The sequence below is a fragment of the Typopeltis vanoorti genome, chromosome 7 (genome assembly GCF_054136105.1).
Source record: "Typopeltis vanoorti isolate ZY-2024b chromosome 7, IOZ_Tvanoo_1.0, whole genome shotgun sequence".
Lineage (NCBI taxonomy): Eukaryota > Metazoa > Arthropoda > Arachnida > Uropygi > Thelyphonidae > Typopeltis > Typopeltis vanoorti.
Window position 1 is genome coordinate 73,236,776 of NC_143555.1, and position 26,993 is coordinate 73,263,768.

Sequence of the window (26,993 nt, forward strand, 5' to 3'; positions counted from 1 at the left end):
CTTGCAGTCCATGGGATTCTTAATAGTTTCCTCCACAACCTTAATTCTAATGGATCAATTTGCTTTCTGTCTTTCTTCTTAATAATCCAGCTTTCACATCCACACATCACAACCTGGAAATACTATTAGTTTGAGAATTCTAAATTTCCTGCCCTTACTCACACCTCTATCTTTCATAATTTTTATCAGGTTTGGCATTGCTCTTTTTCTTTCTTTTTTTTCATGACTATCCTTTTAATTTCATCTTCACATTTACCATCATTTCTGATTTTGGTAAATTATAACTTTCAAGAATCTCTGTTTTATCTCTCTCTCTATCATAAATTCATCTAAATTGCCAGAAGCTGTCACTTTTGTTTTGCTGATGTTTAAATTAAGCCCAGCTTTGTTAACTCCAGATTTTCCTAAGTTTCTGCTATGAGTGTTGTATCATCTGCATATCTTAAATTATTTATTTTTCTGCCACTAATCTTAATTCCAGCTGGATCTTTGTCTAAATCAGCCATTCTCATAATATATTCACTATAAATATTAAAAAGGTAGGGTGACAGTATACAACCTTGCTGCATCTCTTTTTCCACTTGCACACGGTCTGTTTCTCCAAAGACTGTTTTTACTGAAGCTTCTTGGTTATCATACAGCTCGCTTATCAAGAGAATTAGATGTTCATATATTCCCATTGATCTCATTACAAACCACAGTTTGTTGTGATCCATGCAATCAAAAGTTTTCTTATAATCAATAAGATTAATTCTGAAATTCTCTTGTTCTTTCCATAATCCATCTCATATTTTCTGTTTGGTCTCTTGTTCCTCTACGTCTCCTAAAGCCCACCTGTTTCTTGTGGCATTCCTCTATTCACATATGGCTCCGACCTTTGTTGGATCACTTTTGCCATAATTTTACTTGCATGTGAAATTAAAGTGATGGTTCTGTAATTCTCACAATCTCTGGGATTTTTTTTTTTTTTTCATTGGGATGAATACTAATGTTTTCCAATCTCTAGGCCAATATATTTTCTTCCAAACCTGTTGACAAATTTCTGTCAATAACTTCACTGCTTTATCCCCAGTTGTTCTCAGTAATTCCACTGACACAACATCAGTTCCAGGAGCTTTTCCTTTTGCCAGCTGTTCCATGCTGATAACACTTCACTTTTCATATCATAGGTTCTTCAATAAATTCTCTCCTTTAAAATTCTCCTTCAATATTATTATTTTTCTTGTACAAATATTCTACTTCTTCTTCCATCCAACATTTACCTGAATTACTTCTTACAATTACTAATCTAGGCATTAACTTCTCTGTAACATCATTTATTTTTATAAACAGATCTCTTGTCTTCAATTTCCTTGCACCTTTTGTTTAGATGTTTTTCCTTATCTTTCCTAGCCTGTCTTTGGAAATCTGCACTCAGTTGTCTAACTCTTTCTTTGTTTCTCTAAAGTTTCATTTTCTTCTTTCCTCTGCTGTTTGAATAGTTTCTTCTGAAAACCATTTACAATTTTTCTTTCTTTCTTTTTTTTTTTTTGCTTTGCTTAGTCTTCTCTGCTGCTTCTATAACTGTATATTTTTTCCCCCATAGGGAAAAAGGGTGCAAATAGAAGAAATGGGTGGAAGAAGGGTAATTATTATGGGGGATTTCAATTATGATAACATTGACTGGAAGGAGGTGAGGGCACTTTGGAGGAAAGAATTGGATTTTATGTGGTTATTAAGGGACAACTATCTGCGACAGCATATAATGGAAAATACTAGGGGGCAGAGAGTCCTTGACCTAGTAATCGCATGTGAGAATGTGGCTGTAACGAACATGACCATGTTGCCACCAATTACTGAGAGTGATCATAAGGTCATGACTTGGGAGGTGGCTAAAGGAGTGGAATTTACAATTAAGACAGGGTACATGTGGAATTATCGGGCTGGTAAGTATGACAGCTTAGGAGTGTGCTTGGCTCAGTGCCATGGCATGTAAAACTGCAAGGGCTGGATGTTGATAGTGCATGGGAGGTGGTTAAGAAATGTTTGCAGGAGGCAGTGGCTGACTGTATACCAAGAGTCTGAATAATAAATCAAGTAGGGGTTAAATGGATGAATAACACCATTAAGCTTGAGCTGCAAAAAAAGAAACAACTGTGGAGGGAATTTAAGGAGAAAGGTGACCAGCAGGTGCAAGAACAGTATAAAACTCAGGCAAGTGAAGTAACAAGGGTGGTAAGAAAAGCAAAAGCAGATTATGAAAGGATATTGGCCATGCAGGCCGAAGAGAATCACAAACAGTTTTTTCAATATGTTGCAAGTAAAAGGAAAAATGTTCATGGCAGAATGATTTTAAAAAATGCTGAGGGTAGGGAGATAACCGAATCAGTCGATATAGTGGAATTATTGAGCGAGCACTTTGCAAGAGTATATCATCCAGGTGGTGACTTTGCAGGAATGGAAGAACCAACAGCTTAAATACTGGAATTGTGATGAATTAAGTAGAGGTAAATAGTCTATTACCTCAATGTCAATACATCTGCGAGATTGGATGGTGTACCAGCTCGTGTCGTACGTGAAGCAGCTAAAGAATTGTCAGTGCCCTTGACCATTTTGTTTAATTTTGAGCCTCGGGCCTGGGTCACTCTCAAGGGGGTGGAAAGAGGGGAAAATAGTTCCGCTACATAAAGGTGGTTCCAAGGCTGCTGTTGAAAATTACTGGCCAATCAGCATAACAGGAATAGTTATCAAGGTCTTGGAGAAAATAGTCAAGAGGAAAATACAAGATTGGATAGATGAAAATGGGATACTGTATCGGGGACAGCATGGTTTTGTGAAGGGTAGGTCATGCCTCAGTAACTTGCTCACGTATTATAACACAGTGACGGCTGAACTGGATAAGGATAATGGGTTTACAGTGATTCTACTGGACCTTGCTAAGCCCTTTGACAGGATACCACATGGAATTCTAATCAGTATAGTGCAGCATATGGGGATGGATATAGGGTTGGTGTGATGGATAGGAGGGTGGTTGACAGAGAGATATCAGAGAGTGGTTTACTCAGGAGTAGAATTCAAAAGACAGCCTATGACTAGTGGTGTGTCGCTGGGTTCTGTTCTTGAACCACTGCTGTTTAATTTGTTCATTAATGATATAGGAACGGATCTGAGAAGAACAGTTCATTTGTTCACGGATGATGCAAAGTTGGGTAGGGCAATAGTGAATACAGATGATGTCAAAATTTTGCAGGATGATTTGGATAGATTGAAGGTCTGGGCTAAGGAGAATGGATGTCAATTTAATGTGACAAAATCTAAGGTTATACATTTTGGGGTGAAAAGATTAGCAGCAGTTTACTACATTGGTGGAACTGTACTCCAGGAAATTGATGAGGCAAGAGATTTAGAAGTGTTGGTAGATAAAGAGTTGAAGTTTAGGGGGAACATTGCAAAAGTGGCCAAATCAGTTCATCAAATTACTTGGTTGCTGAAGAATACTTTGATGAGCAGAGACAAGCATGTTATTGTTCCTCTGTATCAATCCTTGATTCGACCCCATCTCGACTACTGTGCTCAGATTTAGTCACCTAGGTTTCTTCTTGATGGGGAGGAGGTTGATAGGATCCAGAGGCAAGTGACCAAGATGATAGCACGTCTGTGGAATGAACCTTATGAGAACAAGTTGAGGATTTGTGGGTTGCAGAAATTTGTTGATAGGTGGAGGAGGGGAGATATGATTGAGACATTCAAATTACTGAAGGGTTTCTATAAAATTAATTCAGAAGATATTTTTGAGAACAGGGCTGGTGTTGGGAGGACTAGGGGACATCCATGGAAGTTGGGCAAGAGTGTGGTTAGTAAGGGTGTTAGAGCTGGGTTCTTTACTTTTAGAGTGGTGAATGAGTGGAATGGGCTGCCAGAGTCTGTGGTGGATGCTGTGACAGTGAATGAGTTTAAGGCTAGGTATGATAGATACTGTATGAATGTCCAATAGTTGTGATGAACATGATTTGGGGTCTCCCTCGATGGGTCTAAGGACTTCCTGGAGTTGCCCGTAATAATAATTAATAATAATAGAGCCTCTAATCTTTATACTTCCCTGCCTGAACTTAGCTAAACTTGCCTTTATTTGCTAGACCCTCCTGTGTGCTTATAAAGCCAAAAATGTCTATAAATTATCTGTTTGTTTCATCACCTCACATCATCTGAACATAAAGACTACAGTAATGCATCACTGTTCCCTATATCTGGGGAACATCATAAAAAGAATAGCAAGAACTTAAAAGAAATATAATCTCTGCACTGCTTTCAAGCCTGATTTGAAAATCACTTCCTTTCTTCACTCTCCTAAGGATCCCTTTCCTTCCCCTCTCTATTGCAGGTGTTTACAAGGGTTCTTCTTCTTCTTCTTGCAACTTATATTGTGGTCAGACTGGGGGGGGGGGGAGAAGGTATGCTAACATTTATCTAGATGAACACAAAAATTACTTATAGATCTTTGGACGGATAATACTGGCATCAAAAATAATTACATCAGAAACTTACAAAATACCTTAAATGATATGATAATGAAAGAAAGGGCAACCTAAATAAAATAAAAAATGGCAAATCAGGAGGAGAAGATGGGATAAACTCTGAACTGTATAAATTTGCTGGAAAAAAATTTCATCAAAGATTACTAAAATTTTTAAATAAAATATATATACAAATGGACAAATACCAATAGAATGGAATACAAGTATAGCAATACCTGTATTTAAAAAAGGGGTTAAAAACAAAACCTGCTAACTACAGAGGTATTACCATATTTTTCGATAGATAACGCGTGCATTATCTATACAAAAAAGTCTAAATTCGTTAAAAATGAACATGCGCAATATACATTTGAAAGATATGAGAGATAAATCAAATATAATAACAAAACCAAGGTAGAAGTATTACTTAATATTTATTAAACATTACACTATTCAAATCCAAAAAATTATTCATCAGACTCAATATTTGAAAGAATCAATTGCGTTAAAAATTTCTTTTTTAACGCAATTTAACGGTATTTCTTCAGCTTCATAATCATTGTCACCGGGCACCACTGCATTCCCTTGTGCTTTAATGAAACCATTTCTAACACAGTTTTCACTTACAGCAGCCCAACTTTCTACAGTCCACGTAACTATATCTTTATATGACGTTCTTTTCATCTACCCTGTTTTGTTATATTCATGGATGCCATTCATCATCCAGTCTTCCCATTTAGCCCACAAATTGTCTTTGAATGGTTTGTTTACTGCAAGATCAAGGGGTTGGAGTTTTTTTTTGTTAAACCACCTGGAATTGACGGCCAATTTGAAATACTTACAATTATTTTAACATATGCTGTCGTGTGTGCCCTACAGGAATCCAACAAACAAAGATTTTGGATTGAAAATTGCAGTTTTTCTCTTTCGTCACACATTCTCCAACCAAAATTTCATAACCTCTGAATTTATCTGAACTTTGTCATTAGCAGTAACAATAATATCTTTGGAATCACAGCCTTTTGGAACAGTCTTTCTTTTGAAAATCACCATTGGTGGCAGTTTGGAACCATCTGCAATTACACAGACAACCACAGTAAAGTTAGACCTTTCATCCTCTGTCTGTACTTCCTAACTCTACCTCCTAACTCTCACTCCTTTTGATGTATAGATAATGCGCTTGCACATTATCTATACATCAAAAGGAGTGATGAAAATGTTGGGGGCACACGTTATCTATCGAAAAATACGGTAGTTTATTGAATACATGCTACAAAATATATAGCAGAATATTGAATAAAAAACTAAAAATATACAGGGAAAAATATTATTAGAATGTCAAAATGAATTTAGAAAAGGATGCTCTACAATGGATGCAGCTTTCTGTTTAAAACTACTTATAAAAAAAAGAAGAATTTAATTTGGAAACTCATCTTTTGTTTATAGATTACGAAAAAGCATTTGAAAAAGTAAAAAGATATATACTGTTTGATATGTTACAAAGAATAAATATACCTAATATTTTACTACATGCAATATTGAATATATATAAAGATTATGAAATAAAAATAAATGAAAAGTTGTCTGAAAAATGATCTATAAACCAAGGAGTAAGACAGAGATGCCCTATGTCTCCAACACTTTTCAATATTTACATTAATGAAATATTAATACAGTGGAACACCTTAAACAATCAAGATATAGAAATTTTCCGGAATAACAAAATAAGCTATTATTTGCAGATGATCAGGTAATAATATCAGATAAGGAAGACAATTTACAAAGAGCAATATATAATTTTAACATCATAGTAGAACAGTTTGGAATGAAAATTTCCATAGATAAAACTAAAACAATGGCACTTAAAACTCCGGTTAGAAGCAAAATAGTTATTAATAATAAAATAATAAAAATAAAATAGAACAGATAAATACTTTCAGTTATCTTGGATGTGAAATATCATATGAAGGAGAAAGGACATAAAATTAAAAACTTCAAAATTTTTAATTTTGAACTTAAAAATTAAAATTTTGAAGTTAAAAATTCTAAACAAATTATTAATTATATGAAGATCCAAAGGCTTCAATTCGGCGACATAAACTTATTAAAGTTAAGGGATATTACATCCCATATTGTTTCATAGCCGAATAAGAAACTCAAAGAGTTTCATGCCGAATATAGTAAATATATAAAGTTCGGTGAGTCCAAGCATAAGCAGATACCTGGATAGTGTTACAACTGACCCTTTAGGGAGTGCAACACTGAGGCAACTCATGGTAAGGATGGAGCAAGCTCCGATCACTATTCTTGATATTTTTCCATAATATGAAGCCCAGCTCCTATGAGCTGTATTACTGTTCTACATTATGAGTGAGAGAAGGTCACTACCCAGACTGGTTTCAACCTTTATTGAGGTCTCATCAGTGAGTAGGTAGACCTAGAAATACCAAGTTTGTAGCAAACAGAACTTAAATATACCCTACTATGAGAATTGCCAAGAAGGTGTCCTAATAAATTATTAATTATATGAAGAGCCAAAGGCTTCAATTCGGCGACATAAACTTATTTAAGTTAAGGGATATTACATCCCATATTGTTTCATAGTCGAATAAGAAACTCAGAGTTTCATTCCGAATATAGTAAATATATAAAATTCGGCGAGTCCAAGCATAACTCATGGTAAGGGTGCTCCACCCTTACTATGAGTTGCCTCAGTGTTACACTCCCTAAAGGGTTAGTTGTAACAGTATCCAGGTATTTGCTTATGCTTGGACTCGCCAAACTTTATATATTTACTATATTTGGCTTGAAACTCTTTGAGTTTCTTATTCGACTATGAAACAAGATGGGATGTTAATATCCCTTAACTTAAATAAGTTTGTCGCCGAATTGAAGCCTTTGGATCTTCATATAATTAATAATTTATTAGGACACCTTCTTGGTAATTCTCATAGTAGGGTATATGTAAGTTCTGTTTGCTAAACTTGGTATTTCTAGGTCTACCTACTCACTGATGAGACCTCAATAAAGGTTGAAACCGGTCTGGGTAGTGACCTTCTCTCACTCATAATGTAGAACAGTAATACAGCTCATAGGAGCTGGGCTTCGCATTATGGGGAAATATCAAGAATAGTGATCGGAGCTCGCTCCACCCTTACTGTGAGTTGCCTCAGTGTTGCACTCCCTAAAGGGTCAGTTGTAACACTATCCAGGTATTTGCTTACGTTTGGACTCGCCGAACTTTATATATTTACTATATTTGGCATGAAACTCTTTGAGTTTCTTATTCAGCTATGAAACAATATGGGATGTAATATCCCTTAACTTAAATAAATCCTAAACAAATACTAAAATATAAGACATTTGGAAAGAGAAGGCAGGGTGGTCCTCATAAAAGGATATTGAATGGATAATGAGACCGGAACAGACCAATATGGTCTATATCCATAATTAGTGTTATGATGACGAACACAAAAAAATTATACGCCTGATAAATAGAACACTCCACCCAAATATAGTACAAAAAGAAACATGCTTGAAAATATACAATACTTTAGCAGTGCCCACATTATTATATGGCAGTGAAATTTGGGCAATAAACAAAGAATAAAAACAAGTGAAATTTATGAGAACTGCAAAATACACATTTGATCAAAAAAGGAACGAAGACATTTTAAAAGAACTAAAAACAAAATGAATAGAAGAAAAACTAAACAACTGTAAGCAAAAATGGATTGAACATGTAAACCAAATGGCCAACACCCGACATCCTGAACAAATACTAAAATATAAGTCAATTGGAAAGAGAAGGCAGGGTGGACCTCAAAAGAGGATATTGGATGAATAATGAGACCGAAACAGACCAATATGGTCTATATCCGTAATTAGTGTTATGGTGATGAACAAAAAAATACATCTCCCACCACAACTGTGGTCAGTCATTCCTGTGCCTTGCACAGAATCAAATGAAAGATAACTATTATGCTCCATCATAAGAAATATAAACTTGAAAGATCCTCTTTAGAATCATTAGCAGATTTAAAAAACCAGCCTAATCTTAATAAATATGGTTGTGTTCAACGTCCCAATATTTGGGGAACTTTAATTCTTAGCTCCCCCCATCCAATAATTAAGCCATCAACACACATTAAGGGAAACCTCTCATAAAGCTGTGGTCTTTATATAATCTAATTTAATTTCTTCCACTTATAGTGTCTGGTGTTCTATTACAATTTTAATATTCTATTCCAGAAGATGCCTCTCTGGCAGACACAAAATATTGAAACAATTAAACATACTGTTTAATTATTTCTCTTTGTGCTGTAGTTATTCCATTAAATTTCACATGGAGAATTGTGGATGAATGGGACACGTAACCAGAATATGTTATTAACACAGAGAGTGTTAAGGATTTTAAGATTCAGTATGATAAATATGGGGATGCTTATGGGTCAAAGCGGTATAACTGAGAGGAGAACTCCACATTGTCTTTAAAGGAATGCGGAGAATCAACTAGGGCTACTGACCTAATGTCCAATCTTCACCTTCTCGTGGTGCACCCTGTTAGTTATCTACCTGGATACTGAATGAACGAGGATAGGCTGGCAATTTGGGATTTAGCTGACCAAATTGTATTCTTATTGGCTTAAACTACAATTTAAAATGGTGGTACAACATAACAGAATTTCATGCCAGCTGGGGACGTTGCCCAGTTGAACAAGGCCCCATTGTTTATGCCAGGGAACCAGGACGAACAGCAAAAAGTCAGCTACTGGATCACATCCTGAAATACATCGCAATTCAACATCACCAGAGTTCAAGATCAGTATTGTCAACATAAGAAATCTTGAATGGCAAAGAAATGAAGCTAGCTGATGAATTTGATAAGTACCTGATTGACATAATAGGCAGATTGAAACAAAAAAGACAAAAACTGGTAAGATCTTTCTGAGCAATAAATACAAAATGTTATGTTCAGGCAATAACAATCACGGAAAAGGAGCTAACTATAGTATTCACACTAAATACACGGCTAATCTTCTTGAATGGCAGGCAATATCAAGTAGAGTGATTTCGGCAAACATGAGAATGGGGAATTGGACAATGACTTATTTGTGCCTATTGTCCTACAGAAAGTTCTGCTAAGGTAGAAGTGGAGGAATTTTTTGAGGCTTTAGAAAAAAGCAACTGACACAATGAAAAAGGAAATGTTGGTCCTTTTTGGAGATCTAAATAGCAGAGTAGGAAATGATTGTGAGACATACAAAAATATTTTTGGAAAATTTGGAGAAAAGAGCAATGCTAATAATAATAATGGCAAATACCTGTTGAATTTCTGCTCAGCACATTGACTGATTATTACTAACACAATATCCCAATATAAAAATGTGCACAAATTCACATGGAGAGAAGAGACAAGGAATAAGAAAAGTCTCATTGACTATGCTATTGTTGATAGTGATGTTTTCTCACTGGTTCAGGGCACTAGAGTTTACAATGGGTTTGAAATTGGAAGTGACCTCCATTTAATCTTGAGCAGATAAAATTGAATTTCATATTGAAAAGAAGAACACGTAGGAAAGTTTTAAAGCAAATAAATGTTGATCAGATCTCAGATGTGAGAGCTGCTCAACATTTATTCGCTTTATGGCTGGTAGGGGTAGTTATATGCTACCATTCTAGGGAGATGGTTATGAGCAAGGTTGTTTCCCATTGCCTTCGTTGCTGTAACATATTTTATGATTGTAGCCATGTGTCTTCACAGGACCGGTTTTCCTGTTTTAAGGGATGAAAAACCTGAGTTACTGGGAGAAAAAAACTCTCAACCTCTGTATGAGACCAGTTAACTCACCTTTAGTCGAAAGAGACCAGATAAAGGTTCCTCACATCACTGACTGGAATCGACCCCAGGTCTTTCTGATGAAAGGACTTCTATACTGACTGAGTTATGTAGGATTACTCAGGTGTGAACTGTAGACTAAAATACACGAACATTATTCAAAAAAAAAAATGAAAGAGTTTGAGAACAGGAACCAAACCTTGGAGATTTAGTCCCAAGTTCTGAAGAAAAAAATTGATTGATTTAGTTAGAGAAGCGTATGGTGAGGTTGTCTGCAGAGATAAAAATTCAGAACTCCGTGGTGGACACAGGAAGTTAAAGAGGCAGTGAAGGAAAAGAAGAAAGTAATTACTCCATACATCAAGGATGTATGGAGTAATTACTTTGAAAAATTACTAAATGAAACAAGCAGTGACGACACAGTGGTAAAAAATAGTCAGCAGGCATTCCCTCTCGATCAAGTATGGAGATATAAAAGTTTTACGATGGCTACATTGCATAATTCAGAAGACCTGGTAGAGGATCAAATTCCGGATGATTGGAGCAGAGCTCTCATAGTATCCATCTATAAAATGGGAAATAAATTTGAATTTGATAATTACAGATGTATTTCCCTACTGAGTGATTTATGCAAGTATACTTGAGAAACGGTTGAGAAGGATTGTGGAAGGGAAGCTTGGTGAAGAACAAGCTGAATTCAGGCCAAATAGAGGGTGTCAAGATCAGATTTTCACTTTACCACAAATAGTTGAGAAATCATGGGAATATTACAAAAATCTGTATTTAAGTTTAGTAGATCTGGAAAAAGCATGTGACAAGAGGAAAGCTCCTCAAAACGCTACAGTTATATGGTGTCAAGACATATCAAACAATATTTAGTCTCTATTTAAGCTGTAAGTCAGCAGTTAGAATTGAAGGAGGTACAGGCAGATGGTTTGATGTTAAATCTGTTGTCAAACAAGGATGTACGTTATCCCCCTCCCCAACCTCTGTTATTCATTATCTATATGAATCACATTATGAAGGAAAGCAGTATTAAACCTGATATCAAAATTTGAGATGTTAAATCTCATCTCTTTACTTTATGCAGGTGATGTTATACTTCTAAATAAATCCGGTAGAAGTCTGCAAGATTCGCTAATTTGAATGACTGTTGTAATAAATTTGGTATGCAAATCAGCAATAACAAGACAAAGACAATGAAAACAAGCAGAAATATTAAAAATATCAACAGCATTGTGAATGTATAACCTGTAATACAAATAAAACATTTCAGCTACTTAAGCACGATTTTTAGACAGCAGAATCAACAAGTCGATATGATAGGAAGTATTATTAGTCAACTGAATAAGTTTATATGGAATAAGAGAGAAATTAGCCAAAACACTAAATTGTCTGCATACAAGACATTATTCAAGCTAAATTTAATTTATGAATCTGAGAGCTGGGTCAGAAGTAAAACACTTCACCAAAGACTAGAGATCACAGATATGAGAGTCCTGGAAAGATTAGGGGCATGAACAGATCATATCAGTTGTAATATCATATTAAAAATGAAGAAATTAGGAAATATCGACTTTGTTAGCATCCAGGAATATGTTAGCAGAGCTAATCTCGGGTGATATGTTCACTAAACAAAATGGGAGAGGAATGATTAGCGAAATAAGTGTTGTCTGTCAGGTTGGCATGAAAAAGACCCAGAGGAACACCAAGATATCGGTGGATTGATACAATAAAAAGTGTCTTTAGAAGACAGGAATATAAGATCAGATAATGTTGGAGTCTTGACAGGTAAAAGATTGATTTGGAGGAAAATTGTAGATAGGAAGTTAGTAATGGTGTAATTTTTTCATGTAGTGCTATCATATCCTGTACATCCCTTGAGGATACATGTCAGGAATTTGATGATGATGAATACTATGAATATGTTGTGAGTTGAATGAACCTTGCATGATGGGTCTGCTGACTTTGTGGAACATGTGATAATAATAAACTAAATGAGTGGTTGCTTGTATGAATGAAAAAAACTTATGGTATCGCTGTATAAAACATGCCTGGAAAAAACAGTTATCTCTACCTTTTCCAGTACAGAACAAATAAGTCACATTTTTATCCCTTGTGTGCGAGGCATTTATAAGCATAATTTTTAAAACCACTGAGTATTTTTGTTGCTTTTTACCCCCATCAGAAAAATCTCCACCTTTCTTGTTTCTCCTAGGGACAAGCTTCCACCTCTAGGTTTTTCAGTTGTGTACCAGATTCTTTGCTCTTGTTCTTTATCTTGTTTAGGACAAACCAGAAGATCTACTTTTATTCATCTAGAAGAACTTAAGTCTTGTGTTATGTATCATTTGTAGTAGTTGGTTAGTAGTTGGAAGGGGACAATCGTTTGATGCTGTTGGCACACTCTCCCTCGATGAGTCTTTGGACTCCCTGGAGGTGTCAAATAATAATAATAATAATAGTAATAATAATTTGTCTTGAACAGTCTGGACTTTGCTGAACATGCTTTCTGCACTAAACATAGAGTTTATTGGAACAAGAGAAGATTCCTTCATAAAATTTGTTTCCTCATAGAATATCTTAATAAAGAAATGTGGGAAACTTAATTTCATTGTCCTAACTTCAACAGATTCAATGGTCTGCGTCTATCACGTTTGTGGGAGAGAGTACTTTTTAAATCTGCTAATCTTTCCTAACTTTAATTATACACACACACACCGGGAATGAAGGAAGTCTGAAAGACTTGACAGCACTTAATGTAATGGTGTATAACCCAGAAATTAGGAAGAAATTAGATCATTTAGGATATAAAACAGAAGACAATATACTTTGCAACACAGAGGAAATTGAAAACAGATGGTCAAATTTTAGAAGTGCAATATATGAGACAGCTAACCAGATTATTCCAAAAATTAAGTACAATAAGAAAAAACCCTGGATGACAGAATCAACATTAGAACTTATGAATGAAAGATGAAAAACGAAAAGTACACAACAGTATAGAATACTCTGTAAAATTATAAGAAATGAATGCAGGAAGGCTAAAGACAAAGGCTAAATGTAAAGAAATAGAGGAATTGAACAACAAACACAATATAGTTGGCTCACCATTTGTAGATCCCTTCTTGGCATTTTGCCAAGAATAGTCGATTCATGCTGAAGAGAAAAAAGAAATGAAGGATGTACGAATTGGTCGCCAACATGCGAAATCACGTGCTTTCTTGTCTGTCGCTGCTAGTACTAGCTCGATTTTTGTTGTCACTTTTTTGCATTATTTTTTTATTATTCATTTGTATGATGGATCCAGTACAGTCAACAAGTTCTGTTGTTAAATGTTTCAGTAGCTCTTGCAACAGAATATTGAATAATGTACTGACATTCTGCGAAAAAGAATCATCAGAAGGCCGTTTCCTTGTTCCCCTTTCTCAAATCATAAAACGTGCAAGTGCAATTGCGGGCATATCAGGGTCGACTGTTAAAAGAATTTGTAGGGAATCAAAAGGTGAAGGTAAGCCAAAATTTAAATCTCCTAAAAAAAAAGCGCCAGAGTAAAGAAAACTATCGAGACCATAGCTTTGAATGATTTTGATGTAGACGTTATAAGAAGAACTATTCACAAATTTTACATGGTCGAGAAAAGAGTGCCAACTGTTCCAAAATTGATTCCTGTGCTTAAAGAAAAAATTAATTTTCCTTGGAAAAGAGAAACTTTAAGAAAAATACTTCATAAAATCGGATTTTGTTTTAAAAAGTCCGAGAATAAAAGGAAACATCATGGAGCGAAGTGACATTGTTTTATCTAGAACGCAGTATTTAAGAGCAATAAGACGTTTCAGGGAGGAGAAAAGACCGATTGTGTATCGAGATGAAACTTGGATTGATAGTAATTTAACTTATGGAAAATGTTGACAGTCTAAAGAAGAATGTGGAGTGCTATAAACCGGAAATGCCTCGCGGCGCATAATAATTTTGATGCGCCAGTGAAGAAATGGGTTTTTTACCGAATTAAAACTTATGATACAAAGCCAATTGAACTATTGGAGATTACCATGGGAAAATGAATTCTACGATCTTCAAAAAGTGGGCAGAAGAAAAACTTATTCCAAACCTTCCTAAAAATGCTGTTGTTATAATTGATAACGCTTCATATCACTCTATTTGATTAAACAGAGTTCCAAATTTGTCTAATAAGAAGCAAGTTCTTATGGATTGGCTCTCTGCAAATAACATTCCCCAGATATGCGAAAAATTGAATTGCTTAATTTGGTCAAAAGGAACTCGCCCACAACTAAACTATTTAAATTCGACACGATGCTCAAAGAGCATGGATTTCTAGCTTTGAGACTACCACCATATCATTGCGATATTAATGCTATTGAGTATGTTTGGGCAGAAGCGAAAAGTTTCATTTGCCATCGCAACGTGACTGGGGATATTGACATGTCAAAACTTTTTAAGCTTTCAGAACAGGCGATTGAAAGTATTACAGTTCAAAACTGGGAAAAATATTGCTCTTGTGTCACCTCATCAGAAAATATGTATTGGGACAGAGACGGAATTATCAAAGAATTATGCGTACCTTTGGTGATCAGTTTAAGTGAAAGTGTGGCGAATCGGACACCGATTCAGATGACTCTGAAGATTGAAAGGATTTGATAATGGTATTTTTTCCAACATTTGTTTTGCAAGGGTTTGTTAAAAAGAGTCACAACAAGTCATAAATAATTCAAGTGTCTAAGTTCTCTCAACTGTAAGTTCAGAATATCTAAGTTCACTTGAAAAAATTTCTGTTTTTCATTATAATTATTTCTATTTTATAGAAAACTTTCTTAAAAATAAACTTAGTTACATTTTTGTTTTATGCTATCTTTTTTAATTTTGTTAACACTCTACGTACATTTTTTCAACTGTTATACAAGCAAAATAGTTACACCTTAAAAACAATGTTCGTAAACGAAACGCTAAATTTTCCGACCTGTAATAATAAACAAACACATCCCAGAAGACAGATTGATTACCCTATTATCGGAATGGATTCTCCTTTTTCTGACATGCACAGAAGTGTCAAGGGACCTCTAATCGGTGGGCGAACTGTAGTAAAGAAATGCATAAGTCAGTCCAAGCTCTAACAAATAAAAAGAAAAATTCCAACCATAATATTTGTATAAAAGATCGAAATGGAAAAATGCTACTGGAGACGCAAGATATCTTAAAAGGATGGAAAGAGTATGGGAAAAAAACTGTTTGATTCTGATTGCACAGATGCACCAGATATTCAAAATATGGATGGTGAACCAATTACATTTGAAGAAATAGAATATGCTCTAAGTCAAATGAAAACAGGTAAAACACCAGGTCCTAATCAGATCCCTATCGAATTGCTAAAGAAATTAAATGGAAACACAATTAATGATCTAAAGGTTATTTTTAATAACATGTATGATACAGGATACATCCCTCATGATCTAAAAAAATCCATCTTTTTCACTATCCCCAAAATTCCAAGAACTTTTGTATTTCAGAATATAGACTAACAAGTTTAGCAAACCATGTTATAAAATTATTACTGGGAATAATCCTAGAAAGAATAAAAAGCACTTTGTCAATAGAAATAGAAGCCACTCAATCAGGTTTTCAAAAAGATGAAGGTACAAGAGAAGGAATTTTCAATCTGAAAATATCATTCGAAAGATGCCTTGATAACCAGAAAAAGCATGTATCTTTGTTTTATTGATTACACCAAAGCATTTGATTCATTAGATCACAAGAAATTAATATATATCCTACAGTATAGTAGGTTAAAAGGAAAAGATTTACGTATAATTACAAATATATACTGGAATCAAATGGCCTCAATAAGATACAAAATGCATATTCTGACAGCTTTGAAATCAAAAAACGAGTAAGACAAGGATGTATCTTATAATCTTTATTGTATAATATAATATATATAATTTTAAAGATATTGCAGAATTGAAAAGTGTAAAAGTTGGGGGGTAGTAACTTCAAACGACTTCAGGTATGCAAATGACACAGTCCTTATTGCTGAATCTGAAGATGATCTTCAAAACTTAATCACAGAAATTTCCAGCAGAAGCTTACATGGGATTAATTATTAACCTGAAAAAAAAAAAAAAGTACATAATTATATCAAAAGAACCAATAAATAAGAAACTAAATATAATTGTTAACCAAAAGAAAATTGAACAGATTAAATCTTTTATATATTTAGGATAAATGTTTACAGATGCTGGAAATTCCCTTAAAGAAATAAAAAGAAGAATGAGAGATAGGAAGAAAAGCCTTTATTGATATGAAAACTGTTCTAACATCCAGAGACATTAACATAGACACAAGAAAAGATTAATAAAATGCTATATCTGGTCAAGTCTTCTCTACAACAGTGAAACATGGACGCTAAATAAAGAAGCAGAGGAGAAATTAGAAGCTTTTGGAATGCGGACGTTGAATGTTGATGAAGATTGAATGAAGATGAATGTTGAAAATATCATGGACAGAGAAAATGAAGATGTTTTAAAGAGAGCAAAAATGAAAAGAACATTAATGAAAATAATTAAAGAACGAAAACTTAAATATTTTGGACATCTAACTAGACAAGAAGGCATTCAGAAATTAATTTTAGAAGGGAAATTGGATGGAAAAAGAGGGAGAGAGGTAAACCCAGCAGAATGTGGTTTGAAGACATTAAGGATTGGACTGGCTTGAATTACCATAAATGTTCCAGAGCAGCAAAAGAAAGAAAAACGTTCTGTGACATGGTTGCCAACCTCCTCCTAGGGGAATGACACTTGAAGAAGACGACGACACAGGAAGGAATTCCAGATGATTCAAGTAGAGCTCTTGTAGTACCCATATATACACTACTTCTCTCCAAGCAGTGTGTATATATACACACTGCTTGCAGAGAAGTCAACGAACACCATATTGTGAGCAACAAACAGCCATGTCATCCACCTTAATAAGATATAAGATCACCTCCTTTTGATTCAATTCTATAAGACATAACTTTCCACAAGCACATGATAGAAATCAGTCGACTACTCTTCCTGTACACATGTAATAAGACCCTGGACTGTTGAGGGGTGGACGTCTCTTTACCACACTTGACGCTCCAGTCCATCCCACATATGGTCAATAGGATAGAAATTAGTGCTCTGTGGAGGTCAAGTGTGGTGACCTTCATGTCCACAAACCACACAATTACAGCGCCATCCATATGACATGGTCCATTGTCTTGCTGAAAGAGCCAGTGGTCAGCTCCATAGAAATCTCACAAAGTAGGAAGCATTGCATGGTCTAGAATGTTCAGTTACCTATTGGAGTTCAGTGTTCATGGCACCACATACTGAGGTCCAAGGCCAAAACCAGGAAAAACAGGACCATACCATTACACTGCCACCTCTGAATTTCATAGTTGAGGTTACACACTCTGGTGAGAGACATTCACCGGGCATCCGCCACGCCCGTTCATCTCTCGTTAGAAGGTTGTAGCATGATTCATCACTCCATAACACAGCTTTCCAAGCTTCCACTGAAAACAATGCTGCATGTTGGTTCATGTAATGTGTGGCTTGCATATTGTGGCACTGCCATGGAAATCCATGTTGTGAGCCTCGGTTCTGAATGGTTTTGTGCAGATTTGTGTTCCAGTAGATGCCCAGAACTCTACATTTAGCGTGTCGGCCAAGATGTGGCGGTTTTTAAATATTATCTTTCAATATTTAAATATTGAATATTTTTCAATATTTAAATATTGAAGGATAATATTTAAAATATTATACAAATATCCTTCAATATTTTAAATAGCACCCTACAGTCACAGTGTGGTGGGTCGTTCCCTGCAGGTAGCACTTGCAATTCACTCCCTGCACTTACATCTTAGTATGGTGTCACTGATTGTTGACCTGAGATGGCCCAGTTTATAAACATGGCATCCTATCACAGTGCCTCTTTCAAACACCATCAGTTTCCTTCTCGCAGCCATCTCACCCAGACACAGTTTCACTGACTTGAAAGCATCATATTCCTCCAATTTATACTTGCTCCAAACACGTATATTGTTACATAGCATAATGCACCTTGCCCATGGGGATGTCCTTTGACTTCTTTCCATGCAGTGTGTGTGTGTGTGTATTATTATTATTTTTAAGTTAGCAAAATTATTGACCATATTTAGTTATCTTACATTAGCTACTTAGCTGGTACTTTTTAGAATTGTCTGTTATTGTTTAATTGCTGTTCTGTGATCTTGTACTAAAGATATAGGCAAAAATTTTACATTAAATAAGTTATTTTTATTTCTTTTGATTATGCCAACTAACTGTATTCCATTATTGAAACGGTAGTCTATTGAATTGTTCCTCAAAGAGTTGGAGGTTGTACTCAATAGGAAAAACAGCATGGGGGAGGGACACATTTCTAAGAGAATTTAGATGAATTTAAAGAAGATAATGAGGTTTGTTTGTTGTGTTTGGAGTTGGATAGAGTATGGAGTTTAGGCCAGTACATGATATGGAAGAGGAATAGCAGTGGCCAGTTTTGAAGAGCAGTTCTCATGAAAGTACCTATATAAAAAAAGGCAGTGTGGAAACAGAGTACTTATGGGAAAGTGACTGAAGGTAGTCTGTGTGGGTTAGGGTTATCTATTAAGCAGATTGCCCTTTTCTGAATATAATGAATTCTCAGGGAGGTCTTGGGTGCACTACCCGAAATGTGGGTACAATACTCCAAGGTTGGACAGATCTGAGACTTATAAGTGTTAAGAGTTGAGAGGAAGAAAAGTAATGTTTTGAACAGAAAAGAACACCAAGCCTTTTAGAGGTGCAGGAGGCAATGTATGTAATATGTTTGTGCCAGGATAAATTGGATGTGACAATCAACCCAAGAAGAGAAAGCTGATTTTGAAAGTAAATTGGAACATTATCAAAACAAGAGGGGGGGGGGAGGTGAGGTAGGATCTTTTTTGCGTAATGACATAGGCTTGAGTTTTATTGCATTGAAGTTTACTAAGTTATCTTCATCCCGTATGAGGATGTTGAGGAGATCAGTTTTTAAGTCACTAGTTATGGAAGATCTTGAAGTTTCTATCATTTGAACACTAAAGGTTTCTTTCTGTCATCAGCAAAGCTGTGAATATCATTTGAAATCAGAAGGAGGTCATTGATGTAAAGGCAGAAGAGCATGGGCGAGAATATTGAATACTTTCTCATACATTGCTGGAGTACTCCAACAATGATTGAGAAATCTGATGGAAGGAAGCCATACACCATGATATGCAATGTACGACACTCAGGAAGCTGGTAATCCAATCACAGAGTGCGGGAGGGAAGCCATAAGATAGTAGCTTGTTCAGGAGGCTTCAGTGTCAGACACAATCAAATGCCTTTGAAATATCGAGAGCAATAACTTGGGTTTTTCCAAATCTTTCCATAGCCTGTGTCCAAAGGCGAGTGCGATTAGCTACGAGGTCAGCTGTAGAATGGGAACAGAAGAAGCCATATTGGTAATTAGTAATTAACTGATGAGTCTTCGGGTAGCAAAGAAGCTGGTTGTTGATAATCTCCATATCTTTTGAAAGTACTTAGTGAGAGAATGGGATGATAGTTAAAGCTGACATTTTTCTCCCATTTTGGGTATAAGATTGATCATTGCTTGCTTCTGATGCTGTTGTGTAGATGCCTGTAAAATATGATAGCTTATGTAGGCGATAAAGGTTGGGTGTTAATTCTGGAGCACATTTGGAGGAATATCATCTGAACCAGAAACCGTATTAGTATCAAGATTAAGCAGAATTTTTCTAATGTACTTCTAGCAACAGTTCTGAGGAGGCATACAGTGACATCTTATGATGGTGTTTGAGATGATTTGCCTTGGTTTTCCAGGAAAGAGTTGGATTTAAAAACTGATGCCAAGAGGTTCACATTTTCCTTGGGTGAGGTTATCATGTACCATCAGGATGCAAGAGAGAGGTGTGTACCCTGAAAAGGTACAGATTCTAAGATGATAATTGTATAGAAAGATATAAATTTTGATATTGTACTCATCCTCAATACATCCGCTGTGGTTTTCAATCATCTGATATCAACATCTAAATCTCTCTCTCCTCACATACTGTAGGGTAACCGAACAATGGCTCATCATCCTGGCTAATCCTTTCACCCCCTCCTCCCCCCAAATCAGTTCAGATGCTGTGTGTTGACTTTTTTTTTTTAAACTTGCATTCATTCGAAGATATGTCTGTGATCCCAAAAGGGAATAAATAACATTTTAGACTATCCTTTTGAACAAGATACAAGCTAGCGTAAAATAAAAAGGTTTCTATTTAGTAACAGTGCATCATGCGCAGTAGCAACAGTGCATTCAGAACCCCCCCCCCTTTCCCGGCAGTCATCACATGACTTCAGCAGTTCCTCTGTTGATTTTGTGTTTGAGAAATAGGTTATTTATGTATTTTTTGTTAAATATTTCATGATATTTTGTTCAACATGGTCCCTACATGCCAGTCAGAAAACCTAGTGAAGAATCACAGAAAAAGAGGTGAACAATTGATCTTGAAACAAAGTTGCAAGGTATAAAGCAACGTGAAGCTGGTAAGCCCGTTATTGTGATCATACATGACTTTGGATGGTCTCATCCTACAGTGACGACCATTTTGTAAAATAAGGATAAAATTGTAGTGGCTGTGAAAGGATCTGCTTTCGTTAAATCGATGATATGACAAAGCAAAGACATGGTCCTATCGGTGATATGGAAAAGCTACTTACATCATGGATAGAGGACCTGAACCAAAGGTGCATACCCCTTAGCACTGTGACCATAACCGCTAAGACACTAAGTCTCTTCAACATGCAGAAGAAGAAAGCAGGACCCGATTATGGCTGCAAGTTCAACGCTGCTTCCGGTTGGTTCATGAGATTCAAGCAGAGTTTTGCACTGCATAATGTGAAAATGTATGGTGAATGGGGGGTGCTTGTGATGTAGCGGTTTATCACATCCACCTAACATGCAGAAGGTCCCAGTTTCAATCCCTGGCAGGCACAGGCTTAATTTTGCTGGCCTGGTTGGTCTGGATTTAATCCTTACTCTGGATTTAGAGAAAGATGTTGAAAATTTCAACATCTTTCTCTAAATCCAGAGTAATTTAATAAAAAGGTGGCACACCGTTTGGCAGCTCCTATAGGAGGAGATGACCTTGCTAATGCTTCTGCCTGGTATCTCCACTTGGCCTGGCTCCCACTGAAGAGACCTCAATAAAGGTCAAAACTAGTCTGGGTAGTGGCCCTTCCCTTAATGCATAACATTATACATGTCCGCAAGAAGATGTGTTTTGCATTATGGGAGATACTGAGATAGGAGTGTTGGTAGCTTGCTCCACCTTTGCAAGGAGTTGCCCGGTGTTGTACCATTTTACCCCAGTCCTAAAGATACTTTCAGGTGCAAACTTTGTTTGCACACACTTAGATAAAGGATTTAACTAAATTTATTATAGTCTGACCAATTGAAAAATAAACTTTCGCCATAATCAATGTTATGCAAGTGAAATGGAAAGCTATTGTGTGAAAGAAAATGTAGAATTTAAAATTTTATTAATTCTAGATTATGCTCCAGGTCATCTACTTTACATCAGTGATCTTCACTGATGTAAAGAAACATGACCTGATTCAAGGTCCTGTTTCTCCTTTCAAATACTACTTCATTGATCCAACCGATAGATCACAGGAGTTCTTGCACTGTTTAAGGAGAACTCTTTCACAAGCCATTTTTGCAAAAATGCCACTGAAGGAAATGACCAGACGCTTACGCAATTCTGGAAAACATTCCGTATTTATTGTACTATTAAAAATATTGCTGTGGTTGGGACGAAGGGACCTCTATATATGAGTGGCATATGGAAAAAGACATTAAAAAGGTTGGTGCACGATTTTAGAAGTTTTGTAAAAAATGAAGACCTTTTTGAATTGAGCGAAAAAATAGTGGGCCTAGCAAACAATCTGAATCTTGAAGTGAATGATGACGACATAATTCAACTCATAGTAATTGTCCCTGAAGAGTTGACCAATGAAGAATTCGTTGAACTGGAGGAACAGCATGTTCCAGTAGAGGAAGAGTGAGAAAAGGAAGAGGGGGAAAAGAGAAACAAGAAGTGGTAGGTAAACAATTCACAGTGAAGGTTCTTGCAGAAATATTCTCTGCAGTTAGCAATGTTCTCAAAATGGCTGAAGACATGGTCCCAATGTTGAATGCTACTTATTAGTAGAAAGGAAAGTACATGATGCATTTGCTTGCTATAAACAAATTTATAATGAAAAGAAGAGGAGGAATAAGCAAAGCACATTGGACATTTTTATAAAAAAACGGAGGTTACACCAGAAGAGCCGCAGCCTGGTCCTTCACATAAGGAAGGTAATGAAGATGTGATTGTGGAGGAAAATTTGGATGATTATTCTCTTGTTTTACAGTGGAAGTAATGCATGGTACAGTTTTATAAAGTTTAAAAATTAAAATGACAGTATATACTTATCACGGTCCCTGAATCCTATAACTCTGTTGATTTAATGTATCGACTTATGTCCTGGTGAATGGAACGGAACCCTGACGTAAGTCAAGGGATGACCGTATCGACTTTTTTTTTCTCCCTAATTGCCGCTGGTTATATGTTCATTCTATTGTGTGTATGTTTAAAACATTGCTTTTAAAACTGCAAGTGTGAAATAGTTATTCATATCCTATAGGAGGAACTACCACACCGTTACCTCCAGGACCAGAATCATTATCTAGTGCAACAACTACACCCTCTCCTGCATCATCATCTACAAGTCCTAGTACTCCTTGTTCTTCATCCTCAGCTTCTTCCACTTCACTGCCTTCAGCAACATCTGTTCCTGTTACTACCCAAGTTACAGGAACACCACTGGTTTCTCATACTTTCACTCGTAATTCCTCGCAACGGAGTAGTCATCATAGAGAGAAACGCCATTCTCTTTCAGCTCTTTCAGGCAACCAGAGGTCGCCACAGATTCCAGGATTGCATCGCCATTCAATGGAAATTCTTAGCACCACTAGTCCAGATGGAGGGTCTGAGGAGTCCAGTCTTGATCCTACTACTCCTTTTACTACTACCACCAGTTCTCCTGTCATCACTTCCACTGTTAGTGGATTGGTTTTAGCACCATCTCCAACTCAGGTAAAATAAATTTATCATTGTCAAAGTTCATATAATTTTTTTTCTTCATGCATGAATAATTTGATTTCATCAACATATATATAAAAGCTAATCTGTTTGGACTGGTCATCCCATCTCAGCTCCACAATTTGAAGCTGTGAGTCTGAATCTCCCTCTGGTGTGGATGCTTGCAAATATCATTGTGATAGATGCTTTTTCATTGCCTTGTAATTTCAGTCAATGAAAACGTGCTTATTGGGAGACCTGAAGCAACTTCATGAATATCGCATGTCTTCTCACGTGAGATTTCCATATTAATTATCATGTTAACTATTAGCCCACCCACGACTAATATTCTGTAAGTTTCTGTATGTTTAGTCTTTTGTAGATGAGATTGTCATTAAAAATTTCTTTGTTTTTATATTTATAGTTTATAGCAGTTATGTATTTTTAGTTTTTGTTTTTATGTCTGCTGGATTGACAAACTACTCCTGAACAGTGAGTACCACCCGATTCTTATCAGATATCAAAGTAGAATGTAGAAAAGTGAAATTATGGGATCTCACATTAGAGAGGTTGTGTTTTAGTGATCACATTTCCAAGTAGTTTAGTGAAGGCAAATTCATAACACCACTTCCTGTTTGTTATTTTCATTTTCTTGTACATCTCTGTAGAGCCAGAATCATCATAGGAGGCCCACATTAGCAATTATTCACACAATGCCTTGTCATTTTTCTCCTTGAAACTTCACTAACAAAGAAGTCGATACTGATGTCTTTGTTAGTGAAGTGGTAAATAGCAAGCCAAAAAAAATCTAGTCATTATACCTTTGGTAATACCTTTCCTTCTTTTCTCCTTTCCTGTCATGTGATGAAATTTTTTTTTTCTGCATTAATCCTCTAAAAACCTATACATGTGTACTTCTACTTACGAATTTTCAAGATGCAAAAAATTTGTATTTAAGAACATTGCACAAATAAATTGCCAACTCCTAATTCATTTTACAAATGCAGAACCAACCAACCACTTATGAACATTTTACATTGGTTGAAGTTCACTGATATTTTATTATGAAGCATAATGGAAAATGTGTAGTCTGATAATAATTTCCTCTTTCTATGCTATATTGAATATTATAATAGCAAGCTTATTCTAATGAATTAATGTAATTAATTAGAATAAATTATTTTGGAATTATTCTTTTTTAATATATTTGTATTAAGGTAATTTATTTCAGGAATGCATTTAAAAATTTGACAGGACAGGGGTGGTCTGAAAAGGTCTTGGCCTAACAATGAAAAAACGAATTTATAATTTTCAACATAATCTCCCTTAAGACTAATACATTTATTCCAGCGATGCTCTAGCACCATTATCCTGTCCCTGTAGTGGTTCTCATAAGATCTGCAAAATACCCCTCTACAGCTGCAATCACCTCTTGATTCGAAGAAAATTGCTGACCAGTGAGGAAGAGTTTTAGTTTTGAGAAGAGATAGAAGTCAGAGGGAGCATCTGGGGAATAGGGTGGATGTTCCAACAATTCATAGTGCAGATCCCTTAATTTTCCCATTGCCACTTGTGGGCAGGTGCATTGTCCTGATGAAAGATGATTTTTTTCTTCTGCAAACCGAGTCTTTTCTCATGAATTTTTTTGTCTAGTCTGGTTAAAAGATCGGAATAATATTCCCCGGGTTATTGTTTTACCCTTTTCAAGATAATTAATAAACAAAATACCTTTTAGCATCCCAAAACACCAGTGCAATGACCTTTCCTGCTGATGGAACTGACTTTGTCTCTTTGGCGCGCTGAACAGCTGGCTTCTTTCCACTGATTTGACTGCTGTTTGGATTCTGATGTGTAATGGTGAATCCAAATCTCATCCATAATAATAAATCGACGCACAAAATCAGTTTTTTCTTATTAAAATGCTCCAAGCACTGTTCAGAGATTTTTCATGCAAGTGTGTTTTTGACCTGCTGTGAGCAAGCGCGGCACCCATCTTGCGCAAAGCTTTTTCATATGCAATTCTTCATGCAAAACATATCCTACACGTTTTTTTGAAATTCCTATAGTCTCAGCAAATTCACGCACCTTGACTCACCGGTCATCCAATACTATATTGTGCACTTGATCAATGATTTCTGGTGTTGTTACACTTTTTGGACCTCCTTCACGTGAATTATCTTCGAGGCTGGTAAGGCCACGTTTAAACTCAGCAGCCCATTTCTTAATTCTCGAAAACGAAGGAGAAGAGTGCCCATAGACTTTTATGAAATTCGAATGAATTTCTTTTGGCATTAAACCTTTTACAAAGAATTTTATAAACACATGATACACAATTTGATCCATTTCAAGGGATACAGACAACAGTTTTGCTTCAGACAACTGTATAAAACAAACTACTTGATAGAATGACTTGTAATTTCACATGAATGCTTATGACAGATTTACCAACTTAGAAAAAAAAATCTTGCCGATAGTGTCGCCATCTTATGGTCGAGGTTGAGACCATTTCAGACCACCCTTGTATGTCTCATGAAAAGAATATATATTCATGTTATGAACACATTTCCATGAATGTATTTTGTTCATAAATTGAGGTGTGCCTGTATATGTTTCTGTCGTATTCCCCTCTTTTCCATATATCAACTAGACTATGTAATTTACAAGCCTTAACTTTAACTCTAGCCTTTAAGGTACGTTCTTTATACCTGTCACTAACATAATCACTCACCTCTGGAACCTCTCCACCACTTCCTCATCCTCAAGAAGCCTGGATAACCAGATCTGTGCATAATAAACTGGATGTTGCCACATGAAAACGCCATGAAGAGGGATAATTTTGCTTATCAGATGCCAAATAATCTGATGAGCTATTTTGGCCAATTTTGTGAAAGTCAGTTCGATATCCTAGTCTCATCAGTTTCCTGCAGTTCATTGCAAAATTTATAATTTACATTTCATCACATTAAAATGCAAAACCATTATCGTTTGTCCACCCATACTGACAGTCTGATTAAATCATCTTGCAAGATTTTTTTTATCATCTCTTTTAACTCTTGTTCTACACAGTTTCTTGTCATCAGCAAACAACTGGATATTTCCCCATAAATCTTTTTATATTGATCCATACATTAGAGGTCGAGGGACCTATAGTCTCATCAGTGCCGTGTGTGGGTGCAAATGAGGACTGAGATAATGAGATGGAAGTTTTATTTACTTATTTTTTTTTAATTTTTTTAGGAGTCACAGGTTGTGGTTGTTTAGGAATACTTCTTGGGGAAGGCTGTTCCAGAGGACAGAGGCAGATGGAATGAAAGAGAATGTGAATGGAAGCAGGCTCAGTGTGTTTGCAGTTTCACAGTAAAGATCTGCTGAGCAGTTGGAGCTCTTGTATCAACAGGTGCAACAGAAAGTGGAGAAATAACGGTTGCCAATTCACTGGAGCAGTGTTCATGGAAGTACCTGTAGAATA

The 26,993-nt window shown here is 35.9% G+C and overlaps 1 protein-coding gene across 1 annotated transcript in view; it reads left to right on the plus strand.

Annotated features, from left to right (window-relative positions):
* POSH (SH3 domain containing ring finger posh) overlaps positions 1–26,993 on the plus strand; it is a 552,023-nt gene that overhangs the window by 291,609 nt on the left and 233,421 nt on the right. Inside the window, exon 8 of the mRNA XM_090395956.1 lies at positions 23,088–23,539. Within this exon, the coding sequence (XP_090252082.1) occupies positions 23,088–23,539 (452 nt within the window). The remainder of the gene's footprint in view (positions 1–23,087; positions 23,540–26,993) is intronic.